The sequence below is a fragment of the Gekko japonicus genome, unplaced genomic scaffold (assembly GCF_001447785.1).
Source record: "Gekko japonicus isolate JY-2015 unplaced genomic scaffold, Gekko_japonicus_V1.1 scaffold96, whole genome shotgun sequence".
NCBI lineage: Eukaryota > Metazoa > Chordata > Lepidosauria > Squamata > Gekkonidae > Gekko > Gekko japonicus.
In genome coordinates, this window is record NW_015168048.1 from 250,558 (window position 1) to 276,131 (window position 25,574).

At 42.7% G+C, this 25,574-nt stretch overlaps 1 protein-coding gene across 4 annotated transcripts in view; it reads right to left on the reverse strand.

The window, feature by feature from the left end:
- Positions 1–202: 202 nt before the first annotated feature.
- Positions 203–25,574, reverse strand: part of FGF1 (fibroblast growth factor 1 (acidic)) — a 66,473-nt gene continuing 41,101 nt past the window's right edge. For 2 of the 4 annotated variants that reach the window (XM_015414318.1, XM_015414319.1), the window contains 4 exons: positions 22,596–22,622; positions 15,188–15,392; positions 1,407–1,510; positions 203–771 (listed from right to left, as the gene is read on the reverse strand). In XM_015414318.1, the coding sequence (XP_015269804.1) occupies positions 577–771; positions 1,407–1,510; positions 15,188–15,356 (468 nt within the window). In that variant the 5' untranslated portion in view covers positions 15,357–15,392; positions 22,596–22,622 and the 3' untranslated portion in view covers positions 203–576. The remainder of the gene's footprint in view (positions 772–1,406; positions 1,511–15,187; positions 15,393–22,595; positions 22,623–25,574) is intronic. The other 2 variants (XM_015414321.1, XM_015414320.1) reach the window with 2 other exon arrangements.

Consider the following 25,574-nt stretch of genomic DNA (forward strand, 5'->3'; position numbering starts at 1 on the left):
TTAAAATTATTAAACAGTTTAGACAGTATACAATACTACTGAAATTGTTGAACAGTTTAAAATGTATACAACTTAATAAATAATACACATTGCATATAACAGATGTCATCAAGATCCAGAGCAATATTTCTTGAAGAAAAGGTTATGGTTTTGTTCCTAAAAAGCACAACTTTAATTTGTTTCAAAGGAAAGACCAGCTTCAGTGTCATCGATTATGCTTCCACATGATAAATAAGGATTATGAAAAGCTGTCTTAGAAAATTATAATATCTAAATACTTCTTTCAAAAAGGGAAGCCTTGCTATGTATGGTTGGAGGAGCTGTGTGTGTATGCCTATCTATGACTATAATTCACTTGGTCCATTTCGGAAATATTATTGGATGCATCTGTATTATGTTAACAGTAGGTGCATATTTAATATAGTTTGCCTTTTTTTTTTGTCCCACACACTTTTGTCCCTTACTTTTTAATGTTCCCTAAAGTGGCAGAATAAATGGAGAGGAAATGGAAAGGCTACTGGGTAGTTAATCCAAAGGGACCCTAAGGGGCACACTGTACTTTGTGAGGTAAACTGTCTAATCCGGAGGCACTGGTAGTGGAAGGAAAAGTATAGCCTTTTGGCCAAAATGTGTCCGTGGTCCCAGTTTACTTTTTCCATTCTTTTTTAAGCCAACAAACCAGTTCTTATCTGCATGTTTCTTCGATGTATAGGTATTATAATGGTTTTCTTCCATCTTTTCCAGAAACAAACATTCTTCCGTTGGTAACTGCTGAAGAAAAAGAGGGTGGTGTCTTCATAAAGGGAAACAAATGAAACAGCTGGGTGCCTTGTTACTACCTATCTATGACTGGATTGTCATCTGTGGTGAAGAGACTGACCAGTGGTGGTGATGACTCATATAACTGGCAAGGCTGAAGAGCTGCTTATACCTCAGTTGACCAATGTGGCAAAAGACCCTTTGGGGGCTACCAGTTATTGTCCTGTGGGATTGCTGCTGCCTAATCCTGCTCCTTCACTATTTAGACTGCCAGTTTGTTTGCTCACTCTTCTCCCAGCACACCAGGGTGCTTGATGAATACTGCATGCAACATCTGTGATGTTTGTTTATTCTAGGGCAAATTCAGCTCAGGATACCTAATGGCATCACTCTCTGTGATTTGGCAGCTGATGTGATATTGCTCATTCTGAGTAGGAAATCCAGTATTTGAAATATTTTAGGAACGTTGTCTCAAATTATTTTATTTGTTTCCCCAGAAATAACACTTGGCAAAGGGTGGCAATCCAAAGGCAAAAACAACAAACACCATCTAATTGCTGCCTGTGTGCTATGTTACTCTGTGCTACAAGATTTCTGCAAACCTCAAAACCTCCCCATGTCCATTCCCAAAGAAACCTCATACTTACCGAGCCATATAAAAGCCCATTGTCATCCATAGCCAAGTACTGTCCAGACTCCATGCTCTGTATATACACCTCACCAATATTTTCCGCAGTTAGCAGCAACTGAACTACAATTGGGGGGAAAAATAATGGCAGGGAAGTAAAGAATGGTTGGAGGGAACAGGATATAGTTCTTTTGCTAAAGCTAAGCAACCCTGGTTACATAAGTGGGAAATGGATAGGGGACAATATGTCAGATGCTCTGAATTCCTTAGAGGGCAAACAATCTATAATATACAGAAAAGCACCAACAGCTAGGAGTCAGTAACCATGAGGGTCTCTTTTCCACTACTGCTGCTACTATCTCATTTTCTTCCCTTCTCTGCTGCTTACCTCTTTCTGCATCATGTTCACTGCCTGAACACTGGTCAGTCTTGGTTGTTGGTTTTTTGGGTTTTTTTGATGTGTGTGGAACATCTGTGCATCTCTTGGTGGTTACCCCCAAATTTAGTTCTCCATTAACAAGAAGCTCAGATTTTCAGATTTTTCTGCAAACATGGGATTTCTCCAGGTCTGCAGAACCCTACATCAGAGCTGTGACTGGTACAGGTTTTAGTTTCTTAAATTTGTACCTGCTCTTTGATATTGTTATATTGTGTTGTAATTTTTAGTTTTATAGATAGTATCTAATTTTTATTGTGGTTCACACCACTAGGCATGTTTTGTAAAAACAAGCTATAAATATTTTAAATAAATAAATATCGCCATACCTCTCACATGCAATTTTATAGAACAAAGTTTGAGTTCAGTGGCACCTTTAAGACCAAGAACAACAAGAAGAAGAAGATATAGGATTTATACCCCCCCCCCTTCACTCAGAGTCTCAGAGCGGCTTACAAACTCCTTTCCCTTCCCCTCCCCACAACAGACTCCCTGTGAGGTAGGTGGGGCTGAGAGAGCTCTTCACGAACTGCTCTTTTTCAAGAACAGCTCTGACAGAACTATGGCTTGCCCAATGTCATCCAGCAGCTGCAAGTGGAGGAGTGGGGAATCAAACCCGGTTTCCCCAGATTAGAGTCCACACACATCTTCAGATACAGTAAAACAGAACTTCCTCAACCATTACATATAGGAAGAGGGGAGGGGTTAGTTGCAAGGCAGGGCCATATTTATTTCATTCAATATTCTTCACTGTTTCCCCCCAAAAATTGAACCCAAGCAAATGGTAACTATATAACCTAAGCTTATTATCCCTGTTTGGTCCTTGAATGTGTTAAACATCTTCATTATGCTATATCATCATTTATTGCTCACCCTCTAACAATATGTATGGACTACTAATTTCCATTTTTGTTTTTGTCTCTGTCTTGACTCTAATTGGCCCTTCCTGCCAACTAACCTCCCCTTCCTATATGTAATGGCTGAAGAAATTCTGTTTCACTGTATCTAAAGAAGTGTGCTTGCACATGAAATCTTATACCTTGAATAAACTTTCTTGGTCTTAAAGGTGCCACTGGACTCAAATTTTCTTCTGCTGCTTCAGACCAACACTGTTACCCACCTGAATCTGTATACAATTTTATAGAAAGTGTGTTGGTTTGTTGTTGCACAGTTCTTTTTCATCTACAAAATGCTATTTGGGAAAAGAAACAATTTTAGAGATCAGCGATTTTTCTTTCTTTTCCACAGATTCATAAATTTTCACTGTCTGATGGGATCATTAAATCATATCTGGGATCCAGCTTTAACCAGTCATCTACATATAATTTTTACCCTTAAACATCTGCAGGTTCAGCTAAAAGGGGTCAAAAATTCATAATATGCCAAGAGAAAAGTAATGAGGGGGAATGTGCTACCATTGCCAGTATCAATGAGTTATTTCAGAAAGTGATGCTGAAATGACTCAATGAGATGAACCATTCTTTTGGTGCAGAGGAACCTGAAAACTCTCCAGAATTAATTAGGTCATGTAGTAATAGAGCTAAGTAGATGTACTATGTGTAGCCAACAACAATCACTAAAGGCAATAATTGCTTTCCGTGGAGGGTGGACTACAGATTTTCAGTTTGCACTGTATGGTGTTTGTTTGTTTTTGTTTTAATTGCTTTGGCCTGACAAAAGATGACACTGAATCCTCACATGACTTTGCCTCTAGAAAACACAGGCTGTCGTAGCTCCTCTCCTTCAATTAGACACTCTTTGGAGTATGAGGAATTTCAGACAAGCGATATATTCCGGTTCAGGAACAGTTCCCAAATGGTTTCTGGTCTGACATTTCAGACAGAACTGTTTTAGAACCGGTTCCCTACTGGATTATATGTGTACTTTCACACACAAACACTTCTGTCCCGTTCAGGAAATGGGGCTGAACAGTTTTACCTGTAAACCTCTTCCAAGTAGTCTTCAGTTTCTTCTCCTAGATCCGAAATGCCTTTTCCCGCCGGTTTTCACCTATGCAGGTGATCTCCGCCTTTTTTTAACGTTTGCTTTAGAGCGCTATAGTGCTATAACACAACAGCAAAACAGTGTTATAGCAACCCCATTGGAATGCCTGGAGTGTTGTGTTATAGCGCTATAGCGCTCTAAAGCTAACATTGAAAAAAAGCCAGAGATCGCCCGCGCGGGTGAAAAACGGCAGGAAAAAGCAGGAAAAAGCAGTGCAGTCTGAAATGGCAAACCGCTTCACATCCAGCTGTTTACCGGTAGGGGAAAGCCATGTGTGAAATGGCAGCCCTATACCGGTTTACTCCATGACGGATCAAAAACTGCTTCAAAACGGCTTAAAAAGGGTAATGTGAAATCCCTCAATGCTACATAATTAGCAGATGGGCTAGGAGAGGACTTTCAGTCATTTGTGGCTGCTTTGTTCTTCTCTGAGCTCTGGGATTTGGCATTTGAGCAATGCTTGAATCTGCTTTCCACAGGTCTCTAAATGCTGGTAATGGAGGAACAGGGGAAGCACAGCAGCTGCATTCTTAGCACAAGGGATTGAAAAGAGACAGCGCTAATTTTAAAGAAGCAAGACTAGTTTTTCTCTTGTTGAAGAAGAAAGACAAATACAGCTGAAGGATTCAAATGTGCTATTTTCATGTCACAGTTCTACGAAGAAAATGATATATTAAAATTGTGCAAATGCCCATTTGCCTCCATGCTCTGTAACCTCCTAACTTATGTTATCATGGGAAACAGAGACACTTGGGCATTCTTCTGACAGCAGTGTGTGGATTTTGCTCAGCTCTTGCTTTACATGTGTGATGGAAAAAACACCATGATGCAACCGCTGTAGAAAGAGAAACTCAGCATCCACTTTACAATCCCTGCTCAGCCATGGTGTTCACTGGCTGACCCTGGATCACTCACTAGTTCTTAGCCTAACCTATGTCACACAGTTGCTGCAAGATTAAAGGGGGGTGGGGTTCATGTATTTTGTCCTGAGCTCCTTGGACAGATAAAATCCCTTAGTGTGTCTACTAATGGTATCAAATTGATGACATGGGTTACATTTGCTGCATTTTAGAACTCCAACTTAATTTTAAAAAAAATGGACAGCTTTAAGCACAGTGCAAGGAAAGCTTTCATAAAACCATCCATACTCTAGTAAGCCATATGTCTGGGTTCTATTGTCATAAACACGTATTGAGTAACAGCAGGATTTTGGGGCCTTAAACATACTTTCTTCGAAATAAGGTTTGGAGTCCAAAGTAAGATTAACTAATATAATTAGCCAGTGAAAATTTAAATCCCAGACTAAAATAATCCTACTGGTTTTCATGTTTTTGGGTTTTTTTGGCGGCAAGTAATAAGTAATGGGACTTTAAGGGGCAAGCAGGATATGGTTTGGACCCAGTGGAGCTGCATGAATAGAAGAAGGAGGTTGTAGTGGTTTGCTGTAGTGGTTAAGTGTGCGGACTCTAATCTGGGAGAACCGGGTTTGATTCCCCATTCCTCCACTTGCACCTGCTGATGTGACCTTGGGTCAGTCACAAGCTCTGGCACAGCTGTCCTTGAAAAAGAGCAGTTTTTGTCAGAGTTCTCTCAGCCTCACCCACCTCACAGGGTGTCTGTTGTGGGGAGGGGGAGGGAAAGGAGTTTGTAAGCCGCTCTGAGACTCCAAGTGAAGGGCGGGGTATAAATCCAATCTCCTCCTCCTCCTCCTCCTCCTCCTGTTCTTCTTCTTCTTCTTCTTGCCATGGACCCACATGACTATCTATGGGTCCCATGAATGCAAGAATCAACTTTCCTGGAGTCAGAAGGGACTTCTGGGAAGAGAGGAAAGCAGGAATAACAGGAATGATCTGTGAATATTGCACCTGTGGATTCCTGGATCCAGCCCTGAAGCTCCTTCCTCCCTGAGCCAAACTTGATGAGGAGGAAACTTAAAGGTGGTCTCAAAAAGTCACTGTAATTGAGATTTTTCTACTTATACATGTGTTTTAATTTAAATAACATGTGAATTAACTGCTGAAAAGCAAGACAGTTAATTGAACTTCTTTAATCAGTTGAAAAACCTACCGAGTGCTTTATTAGAACAGGGCCTCTAAAATATTATTACAACAAGCCACCAAAATGTAGCTTCCCAAGAGTGACAGAGACTCCAGATCCAAAACAAAGAGAAAGCCTAGGTGCGAATGAAGAGACAGGGAAAAGTCAGAGACAGGGTAAGAGAAGGAGCATCTTTATGCTTTAAGACCCCAAAAGCTAAGACACGGGAGAAGTAAAATAGTAGGGGTTGGCCCACTGATTTCCCGAATACTCATGAATTCAACACTGGAGGAATGTGCCTCCTTGCACCAATGAGGAGAACAGTATCCTTCAGTCCTGTCAGTTGCAGGATCCACTTTTTACTTCAGCATGCTATGGGGGCCCATTTTTGAAAACCATAGATGTTTGGGGGGTTTGCCTTGTCTTTCACCAGAACCACTGCTTCTTTCTCTTTCTCTCTCTCCCTCACCCATCATTTCATCTCTCTTTAAACAATTTCTAAACAGATGAACAAGAAACAATGGCAGTGGTCCACTGGCAGGACTGCACCAGCTTTAGCTTGAAAAATCCCTGGTTATTTGGGGATGGTGCATGGGAATGGCAGAGTTTGGCATGTGGATGAAGTGCGGCAGGATATAATGCCATTGAGCACACCCTCAAAAGCAGCTATTTTCTTCAAAGGATGTAGCCTGGAGAATACTTGTAATTCTGGGATAACTCCTTGTCTCACCTTGAGGAGGAGAAGGAGGAGAAGAAGAAGAGATTGGATTTATACCTCGCCCTTCACTACCCAAAGGTGTCTCAGAGCGGCTTACAAACTCCTTTCCCTTCCCCTCCTCACAACAGACACCCTGTGAGGTAGGTGGGGCCAGAGGTCATTTCGGAGGGGATCGCAGGGGATCACAGTTCCCCCGGGTGGAGGTGAATTGTAATTCCCAGGGATCCCCAGGTCCCACCTGGAGGTTGGCATTCCTAATCAGGATATCCAATAAGTGATCTGTCTTGCCCCTTCCTGACAGGTAGGCAACTGAGTCTGTTGATCTGGCCATTTGTCACCATAAACAAGAAAGCAGTCTCCTCCCAGCTGGAAACCCAAGGTGTTAATGACTTTGCAGGCCCCCTCAGATGTTGATCAAGGAATCCTGCATTCCATTGTAAGAACCAGATGAAAGCCAGCATGATGGAGATTGATTTGGCATTCTGCTTCCTAGCATCAAAATGTATACCTGAGAGTTAGGGAAAATACTATGCATCCTTAGTGGAGCCACAAACCATGCCACACTTCATGCCTTGGAAGCCAGGGATTTTAATTACAGCTCAAGGCTGAACTAAACTTCCCCTAGATATTCCTGCTTCAATGTAACTGGTCTCTGCCTTTTTCAGTAGTACTGGGGGCTACGTTGCATTTATTACTAGTCTGTACAAATGTCATTACACAGATGAGCTCCATAGGTTGTGGAAAGTGAGGGCGCCACCCAAGTTTACTTACGTAGTCAGCTGTAACTAGGGTTATTCCACTGGCACATATCCATTTAAGGAGTTTCCTCTGTAAATATTTTTTCATCAGGATGTCCAAGTTTAATAGCTCATTTACGCTAAGCTCATTTCTGGCACAGGCTCACAAACACACATCCTTTAGAAAGCTACACTGGCTACACGCAACATGTTTCCAGAGAGCCCCTAATGAAGGAACAATGCCTGGCAGGAAGGTTCTTTTCATTTCAGTCAGTTCTTTCCTGCCTTGTAGCTGTGCCTGCTCTTATCACTTACTGGCCTACTGGAGGAAGGACTTTTAAAAATCCAGCACAGTTGCAATGCAGCTGCATCCCAGGAAAGCCTGGAGAATCCTGTTACAAGATGAGGTGATGGCCAGAGGGTTAGATGAGTTTTTGAAAGGATTAGACAGATTCATAGAGAGTATGCATATCAGCTGCTACAGATGATAACACAACATCTTTGCACAGAAGCAGGGTACTTCTATATCAAACTATGTGGGGAAGGCCAACTCGTTGCATGTAGCCAATGTATGCCCTGCTTGTGAATGTCGAGAGTTATCTGGTTGGGCACTTTTGGAAATAACATTGGAGTAGATAGGGCTGTAGGTTTGCCGGGCTCAGCCTGGCAACTGGAGGGAGGGTTGGGGGCAGGGACATGGTGTTGGTGGGGAACATGATGGGGAGTGGCATTGAGAGCACAATGGTGTCACTTCTGGAGAAAACCTGAAAGCAATGGTTGGTAGCATGAGGAACCAGAGAGTTTCCAGTGATTCCTAGAGCTACCACTATCGTTTCCAGTTTTTCCCCTGGAAATGACATTATCATGCTTATGATGCTGGTGAGTTCAGGGTGCTGGATTCCTTGCCCTGACTGAGAGCTTGGCAGGCCTTAGCCTTGGCTTAATCCACCAAGAAAGTTCTTATATTCTTAAGGCAATTCTGAGCAGAAGGCCTAAAGGTCTAACAATATAAAACATAGGTTCTATTAGAATTAAATGGGCACAGAACTAATATGAAACCAAAATGTGGCTGCACATGTTATCTATGGGCGAGGTTCTATAAGAATTTGAAGAGCCACACATTATTGTCAAAGCTTGAAAGATAAACACTTGACTTTGAGTCTGGCCTTTTCTCCATTGTTATGAAATGTGCTTAATTTTGTTCCTTTCAAGCGTAGGACCACATTCCCGCACACAATCCCTAGTGTTGGAGCAACCTGAAAATGTAACTGCATTTTCAACAATTACAGCTCCTTATGCCATTTGGGAAATCTTCATCAGGACAATATACTTCTTGTGGCTTGGATCATTATGTTGAGAATTGCCTGAGTCACATGGAAAGATGTTTCATGCAAAGAGAGCACCACATGGAGCTGCTTCTAGATGGCTGCATTTTCAGGTGGTTCATCAGGAGGGTATGGGTGAAATGAGCTTTAGAGGGCTCATAAAAGGCCATTGGTAGGTCCTAGGATCCCAAGCAGGATATGGGCCATCATGTAATGCTAAAAAGGAGATAAGTAATTTTCATTACACTGCATATGCACTTGAAACTCAGTGGAATTTATGATAAAGGAGTTTCTGCCAGGTTACTCATGTTTTGCTATGAAGATAAAACTTTATGACTGAGATCCAGAGAGGTACTTTAGGGATTGTGTGGCTTTCCCCCCCCCTTTCTCTGAACAATAGATTTGCTCCTTCCTACATCACAAATTGTTGTCGAAATTCCACCAAGTTTCAAAAAGAAGCAAAGGGAGAAGATCTGCTCTACAAGAAACAGAACCCTGAGCTCTATTGGACATACAAAGCTAGTTACACTCTTCTTTGGATCCCATCATGTGTTGTACGGGGCACAGGAGTGCTCCCAAATACAGTGGATGGGGCATTCAAGTATCTCCTCCTGCAACTTGCCTTTTCATTTGCTGCAAACGGCAAGCACACTTGGGCCTTCTGTAGAATTCCCTCCTTGTTTGCTTTCCTACCTCCCTTGCTTGAACAGGGTTTCAAAAAAAGGTTACATGCCAGTTTACTCTAGGTTAGAGACTTCCTGTCTGTCCTTTGCTATGTTTATTCAGGATGAGATCACCTTCATTCATTCTACTTTTGAGCGTGTGTAAGTGTGAGTGCGTAAATGGCATTTATAATTAAAACTCTACCATAAACTGACTTCAGAAACAAACCAGAAAGCAAAGCTGGGGCAGGAGAGGAAAACCACATATTCCTGCGGCTTTTCTTAAAAAAAGAAGTGCTTTTCTTAGAATCTGGAGTGTGTGTCTGAGTCTCGGCACATCCTGCAGCAGGGAGTCCAGCTGTATTCCAGTAAACCTTCAGTGGAGCAGTGTACACACAGAATAGGAAAAGGCCCTTTCTGTGAAATCAGCGCCTTTTGTGTGTGTGTTCTGGTATATAGCAAAGCTCTGTGCATGGATCTTCTGGAAAATCATAACAATGAACCATACTGTTCCAGTGTCAGCTTCCATCTCACAACCCCCTTTTTTTCTTGGCAAGGGATCCCAACAAACCTTCCGTACATTTTGAGATCATAATATCATGGGTACCTTACAGTTTCAAAACTCAGATTCCATTGAATCCATGTCTCCCTCTTTTGACTCTTTCATGTTTCTTTTCCATTTAATGTCTGCATCCTTTGTAGTCTGAAGCAGTGTGGTAGAAAAGACTAGGAATTTTAATGAATAATCCATAGAGACACAAGGCACTGCAAAGAACCTATAGACAACCTCAACAGCATCTAGCAATTCCGTTGGGACTTGCTAGTAGGAGGGCAACCTACAGGTGGGGGGTGGAGATCCCCTGGAATTAAAACAGATCTCCAGACCACATAGATAACTTGTTTATTATTTATTTATCTAAAATATTTATTTCACTTCTGCTGGAGCAAAGGGCTGCTTTGGAAGCTGGACTATGGCATTATACCCTACCAAGTTCTCTCCCTTTCCTAAACCCCACCTTCCCAGGCTCCAGTCCGCAGGTATTTCTGAACTTAGAGTCTGAGGGAAGTCTGAGCCCAGAGTCTGAGGTAAGGTTGCCAGGTCCTACCTGGCTGCCACTGAGGGAGACTCCGGATCCTTCCTGGATCTCTTCTGGCATGAGCACAACATGCACGCATCACAATGATGTCACTCAGAAATGATGTCATTGCATTTCCAACACTGGGGGCAATGCTCTAGGTTTTGGGCAAAAGTATATGGTCTTTTGGGCTTTAAAACCATAGAGTTTTGCCCAAAACCTAGAGCATTGCCCCCAACATCGGAAATGCAATGATGTCACTACCCAGTAATGTCATCATGCTGTCACCAGTGGCGCCAGGAGGGGGCTTCTCAAGGTGGGGCTTCCCCTGCCAGCCAGCTGGGCTGTGGTGGATTGGGCCCCCCAAAATCAGGGGATCCCCTGGCACCACCAGGGGAATAGCAACCCTAATATGAGGGAAGGAATATGGTGGTGAGTGAGATGTGGATACCAAGTTCTCCAGAAATATGTAGTCAATTTAAAAAGGGTAGGAAGGACACTACCTTATGTGATTGAGCCTAAAGACATGAAACATTGTTTATGGGTTTGTCCTGGATCTTGTGGATTAAATGTTTGCTGCCTGGGAGTTCCACATATGGAAGTTAATTCCCAGGGAAGTGGTGGCCTGAGATGGATCGGGACCATGGCATATAAGAGAGGAGTCCAGTGTTCCTCCTATACCATTTTCCTGATTTGAAACAGGGCAAATAGCAGCTCCTCAGGGCTGTCACAGTTCTGGGGGGAAAACACAGGTTGGGGGAAAGCTCAAGTTCCCTCTCCTCATGGGTCATAGTCCTGATCTGAATTGGGCCCCCACACACCTGAGAATGAGATACAAGCACAGAACTCCAAGCACACATCTGGTCCAAAGGACTGAGGACCAGACAGAAAACATGTATTGTGAAGTTAGGCCCTCAGTACCCTGGTGTGAGCATGATCCCCTTCATATTTCAACATTGTCCCGAAGTGCAGCACTCTACTGTTCTTCACAGGAATCAAAGGGAACCATACGTACAGTGCACCTGGAGAAACTGTGTGTGTGTGTGAAGGTTAAACCTGCTCACTCTCCTTGGTGACCTCATAGGGGTCAGGTCTGCTCTGCCTTCTCCTGGGTTCCTACATACCCTCATCCAGGTTGCTGAGAGGGTAGGAAAGAACATACGTTCCCAGGAATGCAATCATGAACTAACAGTGTTTACTGTAAAGCTAACATATATGTGTTAGGATTGTTTCTCCATCAGTGGCTACCTCTCTGGATAATTGTGTCATGTTTGAACTCTAGGCACATATGGTCCCAATGTAGAATTGCATCTTAAATACAAGACTTTTCAGACTGCCTATGTATTCCACTTCAGTAGCTGGTTACCAATGTTTATTTTCTGTCATTTCAGACAGACCCGTTTTAGTAACCGGCCGCTAGTGGAATGTATTTCACTGAAGTCTCAAGCTCCCACTTAAACCCGCTGTCCAATGAACTACTTTTGTCATCTTTGTTTCCAGGTGACAGCAGTCACGATTGCATGTATCACAGTCTATCTGAATGGATTCTAGCCATCTCAATGGGGTCACTATTGCGCTAATTTGTGGTCCTGTTTCAGAGCCATAGCGCTTCCAATAGAATTTTTTTTAAAACCCTCCAAGGAAGATCACACACGGGGTGGAAAAGGGTGGGGGGAAAGCAGCACAGTTTGAAATGGCTCATTAACGGGAAGAAAATTGCTGTGTGAAACCCCCTTCCCTGTATTGTTTTACAAGATGACAGGCCAATAACGAATACCATCCGGTTTACAAAGGTAATGTGAAATGCCCAATATTTCTGCCTGCAAAAAGGAGACAGAAAACATTGTAAAGGTTTCTTCCAAACTTATATGCCTGATTAGATAATGGTCATTATTTTTCCTTTCAGTGGATGCTAAAAGGGGAAAGGGGACACATGGGAAATTATTTGCATGGATAGAACAAGAAGGGGCACATTCACATATGTGATTCATGAAGAAAATAGGCAATTTCATACAGGCTCAGAAGCATGTGTAAGGCTGTAGTGAAGTTCAGTGGAAGACCAGATTCATAGGGCAGCACATGAGAAAGAAACAATACAAGATCTTTTCCCCTTTGTTGTCTGGATGATTAGTTGCTAGCAGAAGCAATTTAGCAGAATGTTAGGCTTACCTCTAGTAGTCAATCAAAAGGAAACAGTTTGTTAAAACAGATGCACGATGCGGTTCATAACAAAAAGAAAACAGTTCACTGCGTCTTAACTCAGTGTAGTCTGATTCTGAATGTGCCATAAAGTCAAAGACTTGAAAATTACAGGTCTAATTGATAAGCCTGAGAAGGCTGTTCCAATGTCTTATGTTTTCAGCTGGAGAGCAATGGTGCATTCTTTAATATTCTGACTGAGCATTCTCCAGTCTTCACACTTCTTCTATTCCCAACCCCACAAGCAGGAGGGATCAAGCATGGAATACTGGTATGAGATTTAGAAAGAGTGGGGGAGTGTTATGTACTGAGTCAGGACAGTACCGGGTAACTGACGAAGCTTGTGTCACCTGAACAGTGGGTAGCCAGGATCCTGGAATGGATCTATCAATTAGGAGTTGTGATGTAAATAGCCTATCATGGGGAGTGTGTGTGTGTCGGGTGTGATATTTTACACGCATATAAGCAGGGCCCCTGCCCTGCTTGAGTTGTCTTAGTTAAGCTGAATCACTAATGAACTACGAGCTGATCACTTTACATGTCTCAAACCCAGTATATTTCAGGGAGTATCATCAGGAGTTTTAAAATATTGCTTCTTATGATGTGGTTGCTACTGTTGCCATTTTCTCACTGAGTCAGGTGACACTGCTGACCAGCCACTTCTGTTATTCTAAGTTCTAAAAGGAAAGACGGCAGGACTCAGGCCTTTGCAAGAGTGATGGCGTTCGCCCTGGAATTCTTCCTTTGTAATTCTATGTATGTGGGAAGGTAACAGTGTTCCGTGCGTCTTGGTGTTTAGTCATGCCAGCCACATGACCACGGAAATGTCTTCGGACAGCACTGGCTCTTCGGCTTTGAAACGTAGATGAGCACCGCAACCCTAGAGTCGGATTCGACTGGCTTTCGAGCAGGGGAACCTTTACTTTTACCTATGTGCAGATGATCCATGAGGAAATAGAGGCATTCTGCACATGCTCAGAAGCACATTTTTGTTTATTCCTTCCCATTTTCCATGGCTTGATGATGGCACAGAAAACAGGTTTTGGGGTTGACAGACAGACTGCAATGCTGTGCAAAGTTACACTAGCCTAAGCCTATGATTTAGGCTGGAATACTTCTGCATCGAACTGCATTGTAAGTCTATGATTGTGCACAATTCTACGTGTAATAACACACACAGCCTAGGATTGCCAGGTCCTCCCTGGCCACTGGGGGGAAGGGTTGCCAGATCCAGGTTGGGAAACTCCTGGAGATTTGGGGATGCAGCCTGGGAAGTACCTCAGCGGGGTACAATGCCATAGAGTCCACTCTCCAAAGCACCTGTTTTCTGATCTCTGTAGTCAGGAGATGATCTGTAATTCCAGGGGGTCCCCAGGCCCCACCTGCAGGCTGGCATCCCTAACATGGCCACAAAAGAAAGATAGTTCCTGCAAGATTTTTCCCTGCTTAGCACTAGTGAGAAAGACTCAGAGCCTTTTGCTTCATATTACTAATGTGTGTGGCTGCCATTAAGCTGCAACTCCCACCCCACCCCCACATTTAATAACATCTAGTAAAATAAATTTGACTTGTAATGTTGACATGTTGCAGTAAATGTTTTCCAATGCCTATTCCAATTCATAGCAACCTGCGGAGATGTGGAAATGGTAAATAAGCTGGTGCCATTTTCATGCATTCCCCCCCCTAAACACTACAAGGGAGATGCATGGGAAAATAAGATTTGGCATCAGCCATACATCTCCCATGATTTGTAATTAAGCCCTTAAAGCAACTGGTATGCCACAATGTTCTTCTGACCTAGTTCATGGTAAAGGAAAGACTTACAGACTACTGAATTTGCAATGTAGGATGGATTTCTTCCTGATAGCATACAACTTTTACTTTGCTGAATCACACTGTTCCAGCTCTACTTCTGTTTGACTTGCTGTTTATCCTAGTTCACCATATGAGTTTGGCCATGATTTGTATTGTAGGGGTTGGCATTTTATGTTTCATGATTTTGTTTAAAAATATGAAGGCCCTCTATGTGTCTCCTATGTGGGTGCATATACGTGCCTTTGGCACCTCTTTGGGTTGCATGTGGTAAACATCAGCACAGTCCACTGCTATGCAGAGGAGGAGGAGACTTGGTGTGAAGCACAACTTGCCTGTTCTTCCTTGGCTGACAAAACAACTGTGCAAAATGCCATCATCCCAAAGAGAAAATGAAAGGTAGGAGGCAAAAACTAAAAGTAATGCTAGCCATCTACAACAGGAATTTTAAAACTGTGTTCTCAAGATGTGTGATGTCTATTATCAAGTGTTCCTCAATGAGACAAGCGATGGAAGACAAACTTTTTTGGTCAGAATCTTGCCTACTATTACTAATGTTCTCAATCAATGTTCCATCACATGGGAAAACTGGGCATGTTCTAAGGACATGAAGGATCATGGTAAGTCCACTCATGAACTTTAGAACATGCCTAGGATCTTAGACACTACACAAAGGATCCACGACAAGTGTTCAGAACTTCAGAGGTTTATCAGAAGACAGATGGTCACTGTGGAAATAATGCCTTGAGACAGAAAATCTCTAAAGCCAAGTGAAAGGCCAAGAAAAAGCTTACTGTGTTGGTCATTTCGGTCCCTCGTGCCATCGACTTTGCCATCAGGACGTATCCTCAAAAAGTGGCCTCCATTGCTGCAGTAAAGCAGCTTGGGCTTCCTGTAATCTGCCATTGGAAGGTCAAACATTTCTGTCAGAGCCGTGAATGTTGTTATTTCTCCTTCAGCCATTTCTTCTTTGCCTCTTTGGGTGTCAGGGCTTCAATCCTGGAAGTGAAATTCAACACAGTAACAATGATAGCAATAAAATACTCAGTTCATTTGCTACCATTGTCTATTCAAAACAGGTGACGTATACAATTAATCGTGTAGACGTATGTGACCCCCCCCCCTTTTCTCTCACATTCCCACTCAGGACCAATACTCCCTCTAAGCTGAGGAGTCTTGTGAGAAAAAAAAATCTACTTTGTGAGCTGCTGGCACTAAAATTGTGAGCAAGCAATTTGGCTACTGCATAAAATAGTTTGCTCTGGAGCCCTCCTTCCTGAGCTAAGACAAAAATGTGTGAGCTGGAGGTTAAAAAACTGTGAGCTAGCTCACACTAACTCAGCTTAGAGGAAACACTGCTCAGGACCCCCCTTTTCCTCTCTGTTCTGGGCTCAGATGAGTTAGTCAGCCACAAGTTTGCCATTTGTGTTGTCTCTATTAATTTTAATGAGAGCCCTGACCCTTTTACACACCAGGTCTCCACTTTCTTTCTCTCAGACACCACCAGACAGTTTCCTTACCGACTGCCCCTATCCCAGACACTTCCCTGAGTGATTGTGGTAGGGAACTACATGCTTCTTCTCCTTTCACACTGCCACCACATAGCTAGATATATAAACCAAGGCCTGACTGATTTGTGTGTGGGTAGTGGGCCACGGTGTCTCAGAGGTTAAGATGCTAAGCTGCAGACCAGAAGGTCGGTAGTTCAGCAGTTCGAGACCCGAGTGTGCCGCCTGACGGAGTGAGCTCCCATCTCTGGTCCCAGCTCCTGCCAACCTAGCAGTTCGAAAGCAAGAATTTGCTATTAGATAAATAGGTACCACTTTGGTGGGAAGGTAACAGCATTCCATGCACCTCAGCATTTAGTCACATGACCACGGAAAAGTCTACAGACAGTGCTGGCTCTTTGGCTTGGAAACGGAGATTAGCACCACCCCCTAGAGTCAGATTCGACTGGCTTTCGAGCAAGGGAAACCTTTATCTTTACTTTTTAGTTTTATACACTGAGACAATTCACTCTCAGTCAAATGAACAAAAGGGAATTGACTTTTATTTAAACTTTTTTTTAAGCATGGAGTGCTCTATGTACATGGATACAACATTTCTCAGTACTTGAACTCTTGATCCCTAATTCTAGGGATGAGCAGGAACTCATCATGAAACTAAATTTGTGACGAAAATCTCAGGGTCGTGGTTCATGAACTAAGGTTTGTGCCCATCCCTATCCATGACCCTCCCACAACCCTGCACATGTTTTTTGGAGGTTCATGGGGCTTGTGGTGGGAAGGGGGGGGAGTGAAAGGGACCACTGAGATGGCTTGCATATATTTTAGCCTAACAGCAGTTAACCTGTACCCATCAGCTGTTAACCTGAAATAGATGCAAGCCATTTCAGCAATCCCTCTCACTCCCCACACTTGGAAGAGGCCTCCCTGTCACATGCAGATACAGGGGCAGCTTCTAGCACCGGGCAGCAGAAGCCTCCTCCCAGCCAGGTCTGCATGTGGTGGTGAGACACCCCCCCCCCTCCGTCACCTGCGGATCCAGGGGAGCAGCATCTAGCTCCAGGCAGGAGAAGCCTCCCAGCCAGATCTGTGTGTGGCAGTGAGAGACCTCGCCACTGCATGCAGATCCCGGGGGCAGCATCACAAACCTCAAAATGTTCTGCTGGTGGTGGTGGTGGTAAGTGCTGTCAAATCGCAGCCAACTTATGGAGACCACATAGGGTTTTCCACACAAGAGAAACAGAAGTGGCTTGCCATTGCCTGGTGGTCTTCCATCCAAGGGCTAACCAGGGTGGACACTGCTTAGCTTCCGAGAAGTGATGAGGTTGGGATAGCCTGGGCCATCCAGTCCAGGGTGACCCAGTTCTAGGCCTGCTCCATTCTTATGGTAAGGATAAATATACAGATTGCAGGGCTTAGTAGATCATTCATAGCTCTACTTATCTGGTACAGGGGGCAACAAAACAAAACCCTAAGCCAGGGCCCACTCCTTACATATGCTAAGTTAAAAAGGGGTAGGTTAGGATGTTTCCCTTGTGTACCTGATAGACTAATAATCCAAGTGCTTCTCTAGATCATTTTAGCAGAACAGTTCCACTGGACATTTGGAAATAATTTCGTTAATTTCACATTACTATACTCCTTTAAGATTCCATACTATTTTTAGAATGTATTCTTGCTTGCCAGCAGCTTTTGACTCCACATGAGAAGTTGAATGAATATTATTTTCCACCCCCATTGTCCTGCTGTGCTAGACATGAACGCTGTTCTCATACTTTTATGACCATGTCGTTGGTATTCCACACACAGCTCCACTCATGGCCCTGCTATTATACTTTTGGCAAAGTGATGTTGGGCTTTACGGGAATGAATGTGTGTACGTGTGTGTGTGTTTGAGAAAGAGAGAGAGAGAGAGAGGGGATGCAAACCAAAGACAACATTAAAAGGCCTTATTTTTCTGGTCAGAGGCCCTTAATGATTAAAAAGCTTGGAGAGGATCATGAATTTTCATCCAAGATGCTAAGTAAGAGGCACCTCTCTCCAGCAGCTAAGCAGTACCACACAGTGAAAGTGAAATGATCCAAAGGCTGATGCCCTAACCAGAAAGTTTTTCTGGCTCTTCCAGACAGGGGTGAAAGTAATTTATGTTTCTTACCAATACTGGTTCCGGGGGAGCGGGCAAAGCAAAAGATGGGAGGTATACCATGTCAGGTATGCCATGTCAGTCCATACTAGCTTACTTTCACCCACGCTTCCAGAACCTTTGCAGAATCTTAGGAAAGTAATTAATGACAGCAGGTATACAAAGGCAGCACAGAGGATGCTGGGTTGCAGTTATGGCCACCAGCCCCCAAGTGAGGCCTGGAGAATCCTAGAATCACAACTAAGCTTCAGACTACAGAGATCAGCTGCCCTGGAGAAAATAGCTGCTTGGGAAGGTGGCATTATACTCTCCTGAGGTCCCTCCCCTCCCCAAATCATGCTCTCCCAGGCTCCACCCCCAAATCTGGAGCTGGCAACCCTAGTTGCAATCTGTTTACTATGTCTCTGATGTTGCTAGTTCCTTGTAGCTTGCCTCCATTGTTAAACACTCCTGAGCAGGCATTCTGCACAATGGTAAACTTTTTGTAGTTATGTGTTCCAGCATCAGACATCTTGGGAATCATCAAGAACAATCTGACTACATTAAAAAGATGCCAAAGTTTATAGTGGAATTCTAAACCTATAAACCTTTAGGTTAAAACAAAAATTATTAAAGCCCTGGGGCTGTAGTTGTGATCTTTAGCATCTTTGACCTTGTATTGTCATGTCTATGTTAAATGGGGTGCCTAGCGGAACACTGTGCAGGCAGTAGAAGGTAACAGTAACAGTCACCTTAAATTTCACTCTTCCGTTTTCCATTTATGTACATTTAGATCACCATTTCCCCCAAGTTCTGATCGCTGAGGCCAGTTTGGTGTAGTGGTTAAGTGTGCAGATTCTAATCTGGGAGAACTGGGTTTGATTCCCCACTCCTCCACTTGCAGCTGCTGGATGACCTCAGGCAAGCCATAGTTCTGTCAGAGCTGTTCTCTCAAGGACAGTTCTGGAAAGAGCTCTCTCAGCCCCACCTACCCCTGTGTCTGTTGTGGGGAGGGGAAGGGAAAGGAGTTCGTAAGCCGTTTTAAAACTCTGAGTGAAGGGTGGGGTATAAATCCAATCTCCTCCTCCTCCTCTTCTTCTTATTGTTTTCTGATCTGAAATGGAGGCACTACTCAGGGTTGCCAGCTCTGGGTTGGGAAATTCCTGGAGATTTGGGGACAGAGCCTGGGGAGGATAGAGTTTGGGGAAGGAAGGGAGAGTTCAGCCTCCAAAGCAGTCATTTTCTCCAGGGCAACTGATCTTTGTATAATTCTGGGAGAACTCCAGCCTCCACTGGCAACCCTAGTTTATACACAAAAAGCTTTATGCTTAGGGTGCAGGGAATAAGAGCCACTCACACTCAAGAGGGGCCAGCCAGGACCCACAGTCCCATGACCCAGGATAAGATACCTTGTTTACTAGGTATTGCCACAATTTCTTGGAATCTGTCTGTTTGTATTGCTGTTCATCAGCTGTTCCAGTGTTTGCCTTTGGGGACTCATGCTACTTATTCTATTCTTTTAATATCATGATATTGATACTGTTGAGCTTGTAGTTTGAGAGATCCCCCTGGATACTTGGACCTTTATAATATGTATTCCACCTCTCACATGTAGACCCTGATTGCACATTCTATAGCTGGTAAGAGTTATTTTAAGTTTGACAATATATGGAGAGTAATTAAGTGTCCCCCCCCCTTAAGTTAAAATACAAAGTAAATGAATGTTATACACAGCAGAGAGCTTGGGTATTACAAAGTAAATGAATGTTGTACACAGCAGAGGCACTCCAAAGCAGTCATTGCAAAGTAAACGAATTACAAAGTAATACAAAGTGTTACAAAGTAAATGAATGTTGTACAGAGCAGAGAACTTGAGCAATAATTTTTGATATGAAAATCAGGATGTTACAAGCATGTCCTGTTCATGTTTTTTTAAATGTCAGAAGGTGCTATGGCAACATTACCTAGACCCATTGCAGGTTTACAGTAAGAATGCAAGGACAGAACAGTAAATCAGACAGAAGTATGGCAGCCAGCCTCCTCTGTGAGTGACCGTAGGGAATTCATTCTCATACCACCTTAGCAGTTTGGGGAAATACATGTTTAGACTGTGAGCTGTTTGGCCCAGTTCTTTTAAAATACATTTTAGGGATTATTATAAATAATAAAATAATGCTGCTGCTGGAGGGAATATAACAATAATTCTCCCATGTATGGATTGGTTGATCCTGTACCTGAATGTTGCCATTTCCTGACTGTGCTCCTTTCCTAACAGCATGCAGGCTTCGTGATTAATTGGACCCAAATTTAACTTTAGTTTTTTATATTAAATTGGCTAAAATGCAGTCTTCATTTTTGTCTGCTCTGTTCTTCACTTTTCTTCTATTTTGAGCACTCCAGTTGCTTGCTTTTTTAAGGAATAAAACCTGTGGGAGCTTTTAAATAAGGATCTCTCATGTTCTTCCCATCAAATGCGCTGTGCTATCCCTCCCCTCAAGCCATCTTGTAAAAACCATGCCTCGTTCCATTTCAATAACTTGTAATTGACGACATTTGGACCATCTCCTTGGTATATGTGGTCAAGGGCTTAAGCATGGAGCGGACTCAATAGATCAGTGATGAATGCATGAGAATCATCAAGCCATGTGGTGTGTTTTTTATTTTTGTTTTTTTATTTATTAAACTTCTACCCCCGCCCTCCCCACACTTGTGCTCAGGGTGGCTTTCTATGTGCAACTTCAATAGAAAGACTAGGCTACTGTTGCAACAAAAGACTATATCTGATGATTAAGAAAAGTACACTGCATAGGTAATGGGCCAAAGAAAGAAACTGGGGGTGAACAAGCAAATGTATTTTTGTGCTTTAATGGGGTGTTTTAAAGATACACTAGCATCTGTTCCAGCCTATGGGCGAGGAAAAAAACCTGCTGATGTCTGGCCCCTGCCACACGGGGTCCTTGTCTCCTTCCTCTAGTCCTATCCCACTTGCTTCTTCTAGAAGACAGCAGTTCACAAATTCAATGTCATCAGGCCCTGCAGGGCTCAACAAGAAGACTCCCTGGTCTGCCCGCAATAACTTTTCAGGAAGTCATTGTAGGCAGTGAAGGCTCAGCCAAAGTAGTTGCTTCATGTGTTTTCCACTCTCAGCTTCCCATTGGCTTCCTTGACCGTGGCTGGCTATCAGGGCTTCCCAGGTAGCTCTGGATCTTACAGAACATTTCACGTTCTTGCTGCCTACATGACTTAGCTCTGGAAAAATCCCCTTTGAGAGCTGGAGGTTGTTGCATCTTACTGCATTTGTCAACTGTGTGCTTTATAGCAGAATGGTTTACCTCAGCACTATTGACTTCCAAGAGCTTTACAATGGTTTTGCTGCACTGTGATTCTGCACAGCACTCATTGTTTTAAGTCAATAGCTGCTGCCATTGAAAAAACACATGATTCAGGAACAGAGATTATAGCTAGGCTCCAAAGACTAACTGGAGTAACCCTCCACGCCCTTACTACACCTAAAAGACTTGTATTACAACACTGGAAAGATAAAAACCCACCTCCAGTAAATCAATGGATTGAGGACCTTAGAACTCTGTCAATATTTGAATGCATGGCATATAGACAGCAATTGAGCATGGACTTATTTATAGATCTTTGGAAACCGTTTATACAAACTTATGTGTAGATCCGCCACCACTGTTGTTATATTTTGGTCTTTATGTGTATCTTTCTTTTAAGATTTTTTTGAAGGAAATAAAAAAAGATTTTGAAAAAAATACATTAAAACACTATGCTGCTATTTTAGTAAACAGAATATAAACTGCAGCTGCTGGTCCCTGGCACTGATACCAGATGAGTCGCTTGATAACTTTTAAGCAAGATGGGATATATGTTGAATAAATATGAACAATACATGTATTATTTTCAGTGCGGTTTGTTTCTTTTTTCATCTGTGTTTGAAAGCTCCCTCATCATCCACTGGGCTCCTGGATCACAGGGGCAAAGGAAACAACCTCCTTACAATTGCAGCTATTTGCCCCAGCCAATAACTACAGAAAGGCAACAACCTGGCTCCACAGACTATCTTATCCTGCAGTCAAAATGATAAAGGCCTAAATCACAGATGAGTGTAAATGAGGGATCAGGCCCTAAAAACACACCTCTTTCTTTAAACAGGAAATATTTTGTCCCTTCTGTCTATATATACCTGGAATGGTCCTATTTTCTAGTATTTGTTCCTATTTTGCATACCATGTGGTTAGTGCTCACAAACATGCACTGGAGTTAGGGTTGCCAGGTCTTCCCTGGCCACTGGTGTGGGGGGGGGCAAGCTCCAGTTTGGGAAACTCCTGGAGATTTTGGGGTGGAGCCTGGGGAGAACAGGGGCCTCAGAGGGGTACAATGCTATGGAGCCCACCCTCCAAAGCATCCATTTTCTCCAGGGAGAACTGGTCTCTGTAGTCTGGAAATGAGCTGTCATTCTGGGGGATCTCCGTCCCACCTGGAGGCTGGCATCCCTAACTAGAGTGTTTCGGGTTTCATCTCTCCATCTCTTTAAGGCAGCAGTCCTGTGCACCTTACCTGTATTCCTGTGCAGCCGCCCTGAGCCTGTTTGCAGAGGGGGGGGGGAGATAAAAACGGAATAAAATAAATAAATAAATAAAGTAAGGTCCATTGAACACAGTAGGACACAGTCGTGAGTAAACACATTTACAATGGGAAGTGGATGACACTGAAAGGCTTGCCAGCTGTCTGGAGAAAAATGTTATTTACCAGGCAATGCTATTTACTTCCATGCCATGAAAAGGCTTCATTTTCTCATTTCCTCAAATTAAGCTTCTGTAAAAGGGACAGTGCATTTTCTTCAGATCTGTTGGCAACCTTGGTACACAATTCTACGTTCTATTAAACATGGGGGTGCAGACTCTAATCTGGGAGAACCGGGTTTGATTCCCCACTTCTCCACTTGCAGCTGCTGGATGACCTTGGGCAAGCCATAGTTCTGCCAGAGCTGTTTTCTCAAAGACAGTTCTCGAAAGAGCTCTCTCAGCCCCACCTACCTCACAGGGTGTCTGTTGTGGGGAGGGGAAGGGAAAGGAGATTGTAAGCCATTCTGAGACTCCAAGTGAAGGGCGGGGTATAAATCCAATCTCCTCCTCCTCTTCTTCCTCTTCGCCAAACCATTGCACATCCTGCTTCCAAAATCAGTGCAGGACATGGAAGAAGCCAATTCTTTCCCAATCTCCCCTTTCCCTAGCTCTATTCACATGTACATCTCTTTGTAAGAAAGAGTGAACACATATTCCCTTTACAAATGAAACTAAGCACCAGTACTTGGATAGATGTGGGGTTTGTATCACATGTTCGGCTGCACATGTGTTGAATATAATGTGAGAATTACTAAATGCATCATGCAGAAGAACTCACTAGAAAAAGCAATTATACTTGGATTGGTTAGCAGCAAAAGGAAACCGGGCCGGCAAAGAACATGGTGGCTAGACACCATAAAAGTTGACACCACCCTGAGCATGGAACAACTCAAAGAAACAGTACAAGATCAGAAAACATGGAGAGAGCCAGCCCATAGAATTGCTGAGAGTCGAACATGACTGAATGGCTAACAACAACATATACAAAGAACAATAAAGTGTGCACTGTATATGAATTGTACATGCATTCTCTGTGACTTATGAACAGAGCTTCTTTTACAGAAGGAAAAAGGATTCTCTGGACAGTTCCCAATGTTTCTATATACTTGAAAAGTAAGGAGGTAAAGCATGTAACACTCTTTTGCCCTCTTATTGATTAGAAGCTTTACTTCATCCAAAAGTATCATGGAATGTATTTTTTTCTTACTCTTGATTGTATAAGCAACAGGTGATTCCACTGTGTTAATGGTTAACTAATCCAGGCTTTCAGCATGCAAGCTGGTTATGCAATCAAGTTTTATTTGGTTTATTTTATTTTAAATTTCTCTTTATTGTTTTGCCTATTTATTTTTGGGGATAATGTTCAGTCTTCCTTGGGATGGGTGGGGCAGTATTCAAAGACAAAAATTAATTATCTGCTCTTATTGTAAAGTTTTTTGCCATGATTTGCTAAGTAAATTCAATGTGATAGATGAATTAATCTCCAGGCTATTTACTGCCTACTGTGTTACCTTTGGCATGTTTGTTTTTTTTAAATACAACTGGAAAATGGCTTGCAAGAGTGACACCCGGTGGCTGAGTCTGGTATAACTATAATTTCTTTTCTTGAGAATAAACATGTTAATTCTGAAGAAGAGCCAAGCTACATGCTACACCTGACACATGCCAGGTCATGGATGTGCAACTGGACTTGCAGTCAAATTAATGTCAGGGGAACTCACTCGTACACTCAGTGCTGCTGCAAGGAAGTGCTGCAAGTGGGGAGACGGGGTTTTCAGTTTCCCTCCCATTCCACTTTTGCTATCAGAAAGTGTTAGGGGGCTGTTCAACCCTTTTCTATCTCTTCATGTACCCTGGAGCAAGACAAAAGGTATAAAAAGCCACCCTGTATCCCTTTCTGCTGAGGAAAAGGGGGTGGGAGAAAAGCTGGAAGCTCTCTCTCCCCCCCTTGCAGTGCCGAGTAATCAAGCCCTTATACATCTGACTGCTAGTCCAGTTACACACTTGTTTTTATTATGATCTATTTATTGTTTTTAGACAAACATACACAAAAGGGAACCTGTAAATATTTAAGCACATCGTAACATTCAAATCTGGATTAATAGTTTAATTATAAATTCTCCAATCAAAATTAGGATTACTTATACATTTAGTGCCATATCATATTATCCTTTTCCAGTCATATATCTTATATCATGTATTAGAAGATCCTATAAATTACTTTAACAACAAAGTTTATAGTAGATTTAACTTACAATTCTTATAGTATCAAAACTGTTACTACTAAACAGGTTTCACTTTAATGATGCCATTCTACTTGTGTAAGTAATTTCTTATTCCCTATTTAAACTGCTACAAAGATAACAATTTAAATTCATTCTATTTCTAACAATCAAAAGCAACAAACAAGACTTTATGTCTACATCTTCTATATGTCATATTCTAACTTCCATTTTTTGTCCCCATGTTTTTTAATAGATGGTACTTTAACTCAGGGGTCGTTTCGTAGAAAAAGAGCTAGGGGGACTCATTAGCATAACTCATTAGCATATGCCACACACCCTGACATCACCGGAAGTGTGTCATAAGGCCACACCCCCTGACATCACCGGAAGTGTGTCATAAGGCCACACCCACCACTCAGTTAGTCTTAGTCTTAAAGGTTAGTCTTTTAATTAGGAAGAAACCTACCTCTGCCCCTAATCTAACATTTTTTCCATCAGCAACAATAAAGAAAGAAAACAGTCTAAAGAAATATCTAGCTAAAAAAATACTAATATTTCAACCTTAATTAACCTAAGCATTACCTTATGCCCTTCCCATCATCTATACTAACAAATGCCCATTGAAAATATAAAATACAACAAAGACCCATTCATATACTCAAATCCATCCATACTCATCATATATA